The sequence below is a fragment of the Manacus vitellinus genome, unplaced genomic scaffold (genome assembly GCF_001715985.3).
Source record: "Manacus vitellinus isolate BGI_N305 unplaced genomic scaffold, ASM171598v3 scaffold_27_pilon, whole genome shotgun sequence".
NCBI classification, from domain to species: Eukaryota; Metazoa; Chordata; class Aves; order Passeriformes; family Pipridae; genus Manacus; species Manacus vitellinus.
The window spans coordinates 1,327,476-1,339,865 of NW_021940039.1; the positions used below are offsets into that span (position 1 = coordinate 1,327,476).

At 45.1% G+C, this 12,390-nt stretch overlaps 1 protein-coding gene across 3 annotated transcripts in view; it reads left to right on the forward strand.

Moving 5' to 3' along the window:
• The window catches only part of DENND1A (DENN domain containing 1A), a 150,732-nt gene that overhangs the window by 17,925 nt on the left and 120,417 nt on the right, over positions 1 to 12,390 (forward strand). For all 3 annotated transcript variants that reach the window (XM_025895264.2, XM_025895265.2, XM_018074333.3), the window contains exon 3: positions 10,220 to 10,263. In XM_025895264.2, the coding sequence (XP_025751049.1) occupies positions 10,220 to 10,263 (44 nt within the window). The remainder of the gene's footprint in view (positions 1 to 10,219; positions 10,264 to 12,390) is intronic.

The following is a 12,390-nucleotide window of genomic DNA, read 5'->3' on the forward strand; positions in this document are numbered from 1 at the left end:
GGAGCAGTGGGAACTGTGGGAGCACTGGGAACTGTGGGAGCACTGGGAACTGTGGGAGCAGTGGGAACTGTGGGAGCAGTGGGAGCTGTGGGAGCTGTGGGGCTCCTGCCCTGCAGCCATCCCGAGGGGAAGTGCCTGCCGGGATGTGCTGCCCCACCAGCCTGCCCAGGGATTCGGACAGGCTGCTTCTGAGGGCTTGCTGTCTGTAGGAGAGCTTTCCCTGTTCTCTCAGGGACATTTTGGTAGCTGGATATGTGCTCTCCTCTATCTTGGAAGTATCAAATATCTGAAAACATTCTTTGCTGTTTTGCGGTTAAAATTCCTTTTGATACCCTTGCCTTTTCCCCGGTAGCAGAAATGCTTTAAATTGCTTTAGTGAGATGATAGATTTCCTGTCTAGCTGCACTGAAGATCAGCAAGCTTCTCTTTATATAAAACAAATTTTCCTTCAAGCTCACAGCACTGCTTTAAATGTGTAAATTTGCTTTCTCCCAGACCCTCCTGTAGCTGCAGCATCACAGGGGCCCCCAGTGAGCTCTGTGAGCAGCACTGACAGCACTGCAGCCAGAGCTGGGCTGTCCTGCACCGTGGGGATCCCCAGCCCTCTGGGGGTGCCTGCTGCTGGCCAGGGGAACTTCATTCCAGGAGAGAGGAGTCCTTGGGAGCCCCGGAACACTCCGGGATTTTGGTTTCCTTTCATCCCATCAGCTACATGAGATGGATTTTGCCACCTTAGGACCTGTTTCCCCTCACCCCCACTAAGTTCTGATGCTGTCCAAGAAGTTCAGCTTCTGCCTTCAGCACATCTGACCCCACAGGAACTTTTTGCAGGGGAGCCTGTTGGATGCTTTTGCTGTTCTTCCAAACTCTCCTTCAGTTTTAGGCTTCCCCGGGGCCTGGGTGGTGCTGCAGCCCTGGGTGAGCTCACTGGTGTCTGTGAGGTGTTTAACTGGGTGCCAGCTGCAAACAGGCTGGACTGTCAGAGCTGGGCATCAGTGAGCTCAGGGCTCTGAACACCCTCAGGGTCCCTGGTTGGAGGCTCAGGGTCAGCACTCCCTGTGCCTGTGGGCGAGGAAGGGCTCTCTGGGTGCTGGGGGCAGTGGCACAGCTGCTCAAGAAAAGGGGGGTTGTTTTTCCTTCCTTACTACAACACTTGGAGAACTTCTGGTTGACTACAACACTTTTTTCCATGTGCTTTGTCAGTCAGTTCACATTAAACCTGGAGTGTGGTGGTCCATACAGAAAGGAGAGTATTTCTGCAGTGCTTTATGTATTTGTCTGATAATCTGAAGTTATGGTTGGTGGATTTTGGAAAGAAATTTAAAAAAAGAAGTTAATCAGTTGTAAAATGTTCTCTAATACGTGGAAAATACAGGTTATTACCAAATTTAAATGGCCAAACTATCATTAAAACTAAAAGCAAAAATAGAGAAAATAAAGTAGTTTGGAAAATGTTTATAAAACTCAAAGTATTTTCTAGTAGTGAAAAGCCTGGAGGTGTTTTGGAAAATACTGTTTGTTTTCATTAGCAATTCCTTTAGGTTTTGTAATGTAGTTGATTGTTTGCCCTGACCACGTTGTGGTTTTACACCAGTTCCTTTTAACACAGTATTGCTCAAAAGCAGTATGACAGTAAGCTGCTATTCCTGGTTTTCTTCAAAACAACAACCAAATTAAAAATTATCTGGTTGACACAAGAAAGAAGAAAATATGACATTATATAAAAATTCCTCATGAAATTAATTTAATAAGGATTTTTTTAAATGAAGGTCCTGAATATGCCAATGTTAGGTATTAATTCAGTTGGCTCTAAACTCTAACATTATCAAATATAACTTCTTTTTGCTGCTGTACGAAGTGAGCTCAAAGCCATTGTTTTGGGCTGCACGTGCTTGACCACTCAGGAGCAGCAAGCCTGGGCAGCAGGTAGGCAAACAGGAGCAATCCAAAATACATGGCTTGTAAATATTAAAGAGGTGACTGTTTCTTGTAAAACTGTCAAAACTCTTGTTGCTTTGGTCTTATCTTGTGCAACTTGAGAGTTTGCATTCTGGAAATCTGAGTCAAACTGGCAGATTCAGACAATCCCTGCTTGTGGCTGGCGTTGTTCAACTCCAGATGATGCACTACTCTGGATTAATTCGTTAGTCAGGATTAATTTTTGCTGCATGTTAGCTAGATGTGATGAAGGCCTTTTTATTTTTCTCCCTTTCTTGCCTCTGAGACTTTAGGAAAATCTCAGCTTGTGAAAGATTGCCCATGTGCCCTGTGTGGTACTGGCACCTCCAGACTGTCACATTTTAGTCAGAGCATGAAATATTAGTGATCTGTTTCTTTCATATTTCCAGGACAAGGAGGGCTTGCCAGCTGCTGTGCAAGTGAGGGGACTGTCACCAGGCAGCTCTGCTGTCTCAGGATATAAATACAAAGAGGCAGGAGAGAAACAAAGTCAGTATGCATGGCCTGAGCACTTGAAACATATCTCTATTAAATTTATAGAGTGGTGAAAAGGTTATGAGAAAAAAACATACTGATCAAACACAAATAAATAAAAAAATTATTAAAACCAAAAAAAGCCTAATTAAAGTAGGTGTTCCCATTCAACTTCTACATTTAAACCCTTTTGTATAATTATTACAGGCAACCTGTAAAATGTTTCAAGACACTTCGTATTTCATTTTGTAAGCCAGGCTTTGTGCATTTCTTGACCATTGAAATACAATTTTACCTAATTATATTTTTTTGCAACTTTTAGCTGCTGTATGATTTGCTGACTAGAATTATAGGGGGGGAAAAAAAGAATTAAAAACATAATCCATTCAAAATTTGCTGCTTGCAGGACTCCTGGAGTTTGGCTTAGCTAGCCAGGAACACTGCATTTCTGGGTTGGTGGGAGAACAGATGGTTATGAAGAGAAATATCCCCCTAAGTGCAGAGTAAAGCAAACTCAAAAGATTCATCAAGCGTGCTTTAATGTGGGCCTGAGGTGCCACCAGAGTCATTAACCAGTGCAGGGAAAGGGGCTGAGCACCTCAAGTGAAGGTGGGAGAAACATGTCACAAACAGGGCTCCAAATCACCCCTCTTTTTGTCTTCTGGTTTTGATCTCTGTCCTTTTAGTTTTAGCTCTGTCCTGTGCACCTCCTTCTGATAGTTCCAGCTTTAGTTCTTTCGGTGTCAGCAGTTTAAAAATTAATCTGGACTGAAAATTTTCTGCTCTCTTTGTAAAGAAATAATTCAGAGTTTGCTGGTCACTGAACCCGTGTTATGCTTTCAAATGTCTCCTTACTCTTACAGTTTAGAATGTTAGTTAAATGAATCTGTACCATTATACAACTGATTTTTTAAAAGCTGGAATCCTGGTATGGATGAAACAAAAGAGGTTAAAGATTTAACAGAGTGGTGTTTCCCCAGTTGTATTTCATATATTGAACACTGTGCTTGCAACACAACTGTTTCACAACCTCCACTGAAAGAATTGGTAACGTTTTGATTAAACCTGGAGGGTTCAGGGGAATAAATAATAGCAGTTAGGATGGAAGCTGGTGCCCTGTGCGAGGGTCTGGCTCAATGCTGTGTGTGTGCCAGGCTGGGCACCTCAGAGCTTGACATGGTACCAAATACCTGCTGAGGACGTGGGACGAGGAAACCAGAGCAGCCTCTTCTTGTGGGGAAGGGCAGTGAATGGTTTCCCTGGCTTCTTATCCAAGAAGGGAGTGTTGTTTCTGCTTTGCCCTTGCTGTACTTTAGTTTTTTAGCAGGATTGTGGAGTGAATGTAACCAAGAGCCCTTTAGATGGGAAGTTGGCTTGGCTGCTGGAAGCTGTGAAGGTCTCATATCTGAGGCTTGCTCTGAATGGGTCACAGGGGAACCAGAAACCCTGAGGAGGGGGACCAGAAAACCAGGCAGCTCAGGTGTACAGACACAACTCTAAAGCTTGTGCCATTCTTGTGCTGTTGGAGCTGCTACCTCTCCACATCTTCATTCTGCAGAGCTGTGCACGGTTAAGTAAAAATCTGTGAGGAAGTTGTAGTTTAACCTGCTTTGCTTTGGAAGGATTTTTCAAAAACACGTATAAGACGTTGCTGAACACTGTCTAGGAAAGTTTTGCTCCTCACTGCCCCTCTGGTTCTCGAGGTGTTAATAATATAAAAGCAATTATGGAAATCATAGTGATTTGCTTAATCTGTTCTGGTTTTCTCCCTTCCTTCCTGTTTCCTATGATGTATATTTTATGTTGCCTTTGCTCTCAGTCTTTCCTGCTTTTGCATCACTTTACTGAACTCTGAATTACAAACCTTATATTTCATTTCTAGATGAAGCTGTTGGGAAAAGCGTTTTCCCGTCACCAGTGAGGTTTGTGGTGCTCTCGGGGCAGACTCTTGGAGCTGTGTGAGGAGAGGGGGCAGAGCTGGGGTCTGTTCTCCCTGCCCTCAGCCCGTGCTTGGGGTGCAGCTCTGTCCCAGTGTGGCTGTCACTGAGCTGGGGGGTCACAGAGCCCTCCGGAGCTGGGCAGGGCAGGCTCTGCTTTCCTGCTGCCCTGTCCCGGGCTGGGCTGGCTCTGGAGCTGGGCTGGGGTGTCAGGGTGCCCTGCCATGGGGTGGGCTTGGACACTGCCCCTGCTGTGCTCGCTGGGCCTCAGGCCCTGCAGTCCCACACTCTGGGCTGCTGAGGGGCTTTGGGGGGGTGCAAGGCACTCGTGGAGAATGTTCTTTACATCTGGCTCGTTTTCTGACTGGTACACTTTCAAAATAAGGAGCTCTTTAAGAAGAAAAGATTAAAAGATTGAAGCCTTAAAGCTGTGTATTAAATAAAAATGGAATTTTTTATTCCATACGTATTTTGTCTTGTTCCGAGGTTTCGTGTCTGCCGTCCTGGGTGTGTAGGTTTTTTCTCTCCCGCATTTTCTCCACCCACCCCCTGCCTTTTCCCCTCCTCCCCTGCTTCCCCCACTCCGGGATGGCCTCTGCTTCCCGGGCTGCAGCAGTCTGGGGGCAGCAGGAGTGTTCGGCCGTGCTGAGTGCAGGACACCCGGGAGTTGGCAGAGGTTTGGAAAGGAGTTTGCATTGCTTTTTTGTTGTGCTGCATAAGTATGAGAATGGGTAAGGGGTGTTGAAATTAAAGTTACTCTGAATTCAGTTCCAGTTCATTTTAGAGGGACTGCAGCTATAAGGACCTTAAAGAAGTGAATGAGGTAAATCATTTAATTAGGGAGGAAAAATGAGGTGATTTTCACTCTATTTTTCAGTTTGGGATTGGTGTATCTGAATGATGTGTAGCCAGTACAGATTAAGTTGACTGACTTTCATCAAAAGGAGCAGGTCAGTTTGTGTTGGGTTTGCATGGTTAACTCTGGGAAGTATTTTCTGGTAATTTTTTGAAAACTTCCCTGGTTTTATAATTTCCATACCATTCAAATAACAGACCAGTTCGAGTTGGGCTATTTTTAGAAGTAACCAAGCATGCCTCTTTTAAAGGCAAAACTCACTTTATAATGTCAGAAAAGTTGAGAGTAAAAGAGCAGCATAGTTACACTAATATGCCATTGTAGCATGTTCCCATCCTGTCATCTGGAAAATTAAATCAGGTTCCAGCATGGATTAACATGCAGACTTGTGAGGAGGGGAAGGTAGTGTCTTAAATGCCATGAAATTGAACAATGGGATTATACAGTTCACAGCTAATTTCAATATTCGGCTGGATTTGGCTTTTTGTTGGACAAGATTGTGCAGGGGGAGGCAGCAATAGCTTTTAGAACTTGGAAACATTCACGTTTTTAATGAAATACGGACAATAATAGCCTGAATGTGGTTGAGCAATCAATACAGTGCTCTGCACAATGCACCCAGAGCGGTGTGGAATCTCTGCTCCTGGAGGGAAACGCTGAGTGTGTTGGCAGGGAGAACTGTGCTCACCCCTGTGGGATCAGGGCTTTGTGCTCCCCATTTGGAGAGAACCTATAAATGCCCGGCCAGGACTCAGCTGCTGCTGAAATGGTGCAGCAAAGCCTTGCTCTGCTGTCCCTTCCAGAATAACCCCACGCTCAGTCGCCCGCTGGTCGTGTGAGAAGTGATTCCATCGCTTCCCTGGGAAGCCCCTCTTGAAATCATTGCAAAGGAAAGTGCTGCAGGAGCAGCCACGGAATCCTTCCATAGGTGGTTTTCCAAACAGCTCTCCCAGGGTGTCTGTGCTGAGGAACAAGGGCCAGGGCAGCTCCAGCTCTGTGGCCAGCTGAGATCTCACGGCAGCAGCTGCTTAGTGTGGAGCTGTATCCTCTGGGAAGAGGCTTCCAGTGATGTGTGTCAGGTTGGGAAGTGAATCTCAGGACATTTGTGTGACATGCCATTGGTTTAAAGCCTTTCTAAACCTGAGTGTAAGCAATAGGAATAAAATTAACATTTGACTTGGTACCAGCAGTTTAAGTTTGTGACAGATGTATTTCACTGCACTTACACCCATGTAAGAATGGGAGATTCCAGGTGGGGTGGTGTATTTTAGCTTTATTTTGGAGTGTTATTGTTTGTATTCTTACTGCTTTACACTTGTAACTTACAACTTCCAGTGCTGTATTTCACCATGTGATTAATATTGATAGATGACTGTTTGTCAGCAGTTGCTTTAGGCACAAACTGTGTGGATCTTGTCGTCTTTGTGAGCTGGAACTACCAAATCAGGTGTAATGAAAGATAAACAGGAGATACTAGGTTACCATGCCACAGGTTCAACCTGTGGCACAACCTGAGTTCTTGTTTTGGGGTTTGGGAGAAGTTTAGTTTGAGAAGCAGCTCCATAATTCCTGTGATTTTTCCAGTCTGAGGTTCACTTGCCCTGTGTTTGGCCGTGATTTGCAGGGTCTCCTGCCCTCAGCTGAGCTTTCAGAGCTCTGTAACCTTATCAGTGACTGCTCAGAGCTTTGCTGTTGTGGGGCAAGAGGCTGGGCAGCATTTCAGTCTGGCTCTTCCCTTGTTCTGGTGTCAGCAAATAGATTCCACTCTTCTGAACTTGAAAAAAGTATTTTACATGTGTTTACTTTGCATCATTTCACTCGAAAGCCTGTTAAGTACCTGGAATAACAGCGTTCCCTGTGTTTTGAGTTGCAAAGGGTTTTCTTGCTGTCTGGAGCTACAATGGAGCTGCATCTCACTGTTTGCATGTGCTGTGCAAAACAAATTACTGCGAGTTAAAGTGTTTGAAGTTCTCAAGTTACTTTAGTTTTACAGGCAGAGTTGACAGTTCTGTACATGTCTTTCCCAAGTATTTTCACACGGGTGCTGAAGCAGTTTTTCCTGATCCTAATGGTGCTGATTAAAGCTGAATCCTGAGTGCTTGGCTGGGCTACCCACCTGTATCCCTGATGGTCTGACCATTTTCTCCTGTTCAGAATGATTCAGATATCATATCCATCGGGATTATAGGGTGTCCTGTGCTTGTCCTTTCAGGACAGAGCCTGGCCATACTGAGTAACAGCAATGTTTGGTTTGTAGAACTTTATATTCCATAGTCAGGTGTCTTGAGGGCCACTATTTCAAAGTATGGGTTTCTGTCAGTCCTCTTGATGTAGTGAGGGTGCTCCAGCTTCCTGGAACTTCATGTCACACCCACATAGAATGAAATGTAGATTTGCTGTGTGTGTATGTGTAGGTCAGTGCAGTTGAGAACACCTTTCTCATGCACACTGGGTTACCAGCAAAGAATGGGTGATAAAAGCCATAGTAAGATGTGATGAAGTTTCTTTTCCCCTTTTGTAGTGTTTTCCAAATAAAGATGCTGCAAGTTTAGTCAATATTCCCAGACCATTTAAAAGCCAAAGTGACGGAGCTGCCACAGTGTTAAATAGAAAGTCCTTGTGCAAACATGAGGCTGGGAGGCTGCCAGGCACATCCCAAAGGGGGGCCCTTCCCTGCGGGGTTCAGGTCTGGCTGGGTCGGCCCCCCTGAGGCTGGACACAACCCGTGTCCCTGTGTCACAGGGGCCTGTGACACCCAGGGCAGTGCCCCCCTGGCTGTGAGACAGTAAAGGCACTGGCAGGGATGTGTTTGCCCAGGGTACCCTGTACCTGCTGTGCTCACACGTCAATCCTGGAGCCCCACAAAGCTGCGCAGACCCTCATCTCTGATGGGTCATCTGGGAAGGGGCTTTCAGGGCTCCCAGAAATGTGGTCAAGCAGAGTCCTGCAGCCTGGCCTTGTGCCTTGTGCCAGGGAGCTCCTGGAACACAGAAGAGCCTTCAAGATGCTGAGAAAACAGGAAAAATACATGTTTACACACACACACAGAGTTACTTTGTGTGACTAATCTGTTTTGTTGGATCTTTCAAGAATGACAATGCGGCCTGCCATCTATGGAGGAATGTGTTTAGAGCAAACACACTGTGCATTTGTGTCAAATTTGGTTCCTCATTTCTCTAAAACAGTGGTAAATGATAAAATATGTGTCAGTACATGTATATATATATTTATATTAAATTTGAGAGCAATGGATCAGTAGAAGGGGGGGAATGTTGGTATCACATTCCAGACACCATTACGGGTTTCTTCAGCAATACAGATTTATTTCTTTGATTGAGTCGTTGCTTGGTCTTTTTTCCTGTGAAATCCTGAAATCTTACCCTTAAATAATTAGTTTGAAAATTATTTTAAAATATGCAACTTAATAGTTGCATAATTTACTCTCTCCACTGCTCCTCACTTGCTGTGCTGAGGTGTGAAGCTGGACTGTCCCTTCATTGCTAATTGTGTGTGGAGGGTGCTCATGGCAGCACAGCTGGGCACATCTGTCTGTGTGTTTGGACACTTCACTCACCTGTGTAGAGACTGAAGAATTTTCAAACTAAGGCTTTAAAAGGTGATCCCTTGCTTTGTTTCTGCTTTGCTGTGTTTGTGTAGAAGGGTTTGCTCAAGTGTGATGCACTGTACATGTGACTGTCTGTGTGCCCTGGTGAAACATTAACACTCAGCACCTGATTCTCTGCAAAACGTTCAGCTGGGAGGTTTATAAAGGTCCAGGCTGTTGGATTTGTCCTGCAGGAGGAACACACCTCACAAGGAGTTGGCACCTGCTGGCAGCGGAACCAGCGATGGCCGAACGGATCCCTCAGTGACCTGCCCTGAGAACCCGGGACCCCAGGGGACGGTGCCACAGCCAGACTCCCTGCCCTGCAGCTGAGCTGGGGCTGGCCTCGTGCAGTCCCCCTGGGGCTGTGTCACAGTGTCACTGCCACGGAATGGGCAGGGCTGGGCAGAGCGTCCCACACCCCGGGCAGGGGCTCTGGGGATAACCTTGGGTGTTCCAGTGCTTTACACTCTGTCTTGAACTCTTGCCTGAGTGTTTGGTTTGGTTTTTGTAATTAAAAAAGGAATAATTGTGGAATGGAATGTGGCCTTCTCCACTGTATCCCTTTGAAAAGCGCGTGGCTTTGAAGAGGTCTGTTTTAAATAGGTTGTCGTATAAATAATTTCAATCATGATATTCTGTTGTTTTATGAACATCTCTAATTAAATTTAAGATAACTTCTCAGGGAATACTACCATATTATTTATTCTGACAGCCAGAGGAATAAGGACATTGCATCAGTCTGGAATGCTTGCTAATCTGAAGTGTTTCACACTTGTTTTCCTGATGGAGAGGTTCCAGGGCTGCCTTAATTGCCTCTTTCGAATTCTGGATAAATATTTTTGTCTTCTGGGGAGCACACCTTAACATGAAGTAATTTTGAGAGATTTGTAATCTGGTATCACTGAAAACTGTCTGTGGAGATAAACCAGTGCAGTGTCTGGAGCTGGCAGAACTGGTGTGATTTTAACCCAAATTCAGTGCCCTGGGTAACCATTTCCTGGTGACAAGCCCAGCTGGCAAATCACAGCCAGAAAGATATTGCACAAGGTAACAGCCTGGAGTTCAGTCCAGCACCAGGGCTCCCCTTATAAAATAATATATAGATAAATATATATATTTACATATATATGTGTGTATGTGCACACAGACATTTTTGATTTCACGTGTTTTGTGTGTGTTTTATGCACAGTTTTTTGTCTTTCTGGAGGAGGGTAAAGGGAGAGCCTTGAAAAGTCCTTCCCTGCTCTTATCAACACAGCAGCCTCAGCTGCCCTCCTTGGATCCCCTGCCAGGGTTGCTATCATCTTCTGATCAAATATTAATGTGTGATTCTCTGCTTGCTCACTAATCCAAAGCCAATTAATATTATCTGTCAATTATTTACAGATCCTGAGGTGCGGAGGCAATTCCCAGAGGGCTACAGTGACCAGGTTTGGAATGCGTAATTAATTTTTTACATGACAAAATTTATTTCAGGGTTGTTCAACATATTATTGCTGCTCTTTTTACTGAAAGAGATAAATGCATTCTTAGAAAGAAAAAGAAGCTGTAATTAGGAGCAGAAGGATACAAACATTTTTACACTGAAGGCAGCAAGGGGAAGAACTGGGCTCTCGGAAGGTTGGTTTACAGCCCCGAGTTTACGAGGGAACATGAGAGCGGGCAGGAAAATTGATTAATAAATTTCCCTTTTTGCCTTTGGGTGCCAGAGCCGCGGTTCATTTGGCAGAGCTCTCGGCATTGTGTGAGGGTTTATGGCTGTGTTTAACTGGGCACCTGGCACTCCAGCGCATTTTTGGAATTCCTGCCTGCTCAGGCAGCCTCTGCTCGGCTCAGAGGGATGGTGTGACCCCACATGTGTGGGTGGGACACACGGGGGTTCATCATTTAGTTGGAACACAGGTTGGGTTAGGGATTTTTCCCCGGGTCTGTGGCTGACTCGGAATGAGCAGCTTCAGGTTACGTTGTGTTTTCTGTGCTCTCCTGTGTCTCCTCAGGAGTGCACTGGGCTGGGGTCGGAGCTTGGGGAGGGGGATTATTCCTGGGGTGTCTTAAGGCCACTGGAGTTCCTGTGGGTGCTGGTGGTCAGCACTGGGGTGTCAGTGCCAGCTGAGCTCCTGCACCTCAATTCCTGGGAAGTGCTGAACTTATGGCATTGTATAACTGTTTAATATAACAATAACTTCTGCCTCAACGAGTCCCTGTTTTGGGTGATAACTGGTTAGGGTCAGCACAGCTGTTTTGTCTCAGGTCCTTTCCCTCTAGTTATGTATTCATGCCACATGAAATTGTGTGTCATTTAGACTGAAGCATTTCACAAATTGTGAGCTGTGCTGGCTGGCCAGGGCCAGGGCAAACGTTTTCATGTTGGGCTATAATCACTCTGTGCAGGGGGACCTTGACCAGGCCTTCTGGGTGGGTTTGTAGCAGTAGCAGTAATATTTTTTCAAAGCAGCTATTGAACTGCTTTTCACTGTAGTTCATTGTTAGGACTTCCTGTGCACTTGGGTACAGCATGGAACTAACCCTTGTGAAGGACTGCAGCCCCATTGCCACTGTAGGTCTGTGATTTGTTAATAAACGTGCCTGTGTTTGTGTTTACCTGAGGACTGACTTCTTTCCAGCACCCTGTGCAGTGATCAGTCAGTTGGGTGTGAGCTGATGGTCCTTCAGAGCTGGGACAGTCACTCGTGTCCATGACCAAGGTGTTACAGGAGAGCCTGGTAATACAATTGACTTCATAAAATTCTTAACAGCCCCCTTTCTTCTGCTGCAAATGATTAGACTTGTATAATATTGCTATGAATATGCAAGACTGAATCAAACTCAGAGGAGCCACAGGCTCATAAAAATTCTTAAGATGTTCACCCAGTCCCAGTCAGAGTTTCCGATGCTGATGTCAGACCCCCCAAAACACACAGAGCTGTGTTTGTGTGGCTCTGGGGGTGGGTTCTTACATTGTCACGTATTTTGCACATGCAAACTTAAAGGGGAAGCAAAAGAGAGGAGGCTGAACTCCTCAGCCTCGAGTAGATTTCAGAAACGTTTTTCCTGTTGATGCACAGGAGTATTTTCTGGTCCTGGTAACTGGACATTCTGAAAGAGGAGAACATGTCCAGAGCTGACAGATCTGGATTTGAAAAATCACCTGTGAACATTTAAGTAAACCAGAGAGGAAGAGCTTCATCCATGTTTTTACTGATGAATTTAGAGCTCTGAGAAATATATAGGTTACAAATCAGGCCAGTTAGGTTTATTTCTTAAAGCTTCTGGTTTATTGTTTTTTTGGAAGAAAAAAATTGTCAGAGTGCCAAGTCCCTGCAGCCCAAGATGCACAGTGCAAACCCCTCGATTTCTCCATGTGTTTCTGTATGCAAGGGAGAGAGATGATCTGCATGGTAGTGCAGGCAAAAGTTGTTTCTAGCAATCAAACATTTATGATTTAATCCAGAAGGAATATTTGAGTTAAATCAACACAAGGTAAAGCACTTATTAGTAAGAGGAAAAAAAAAAAAGGAAAAACACCTCAAGTTTTTTTTTATTCATCTAAACTCTCA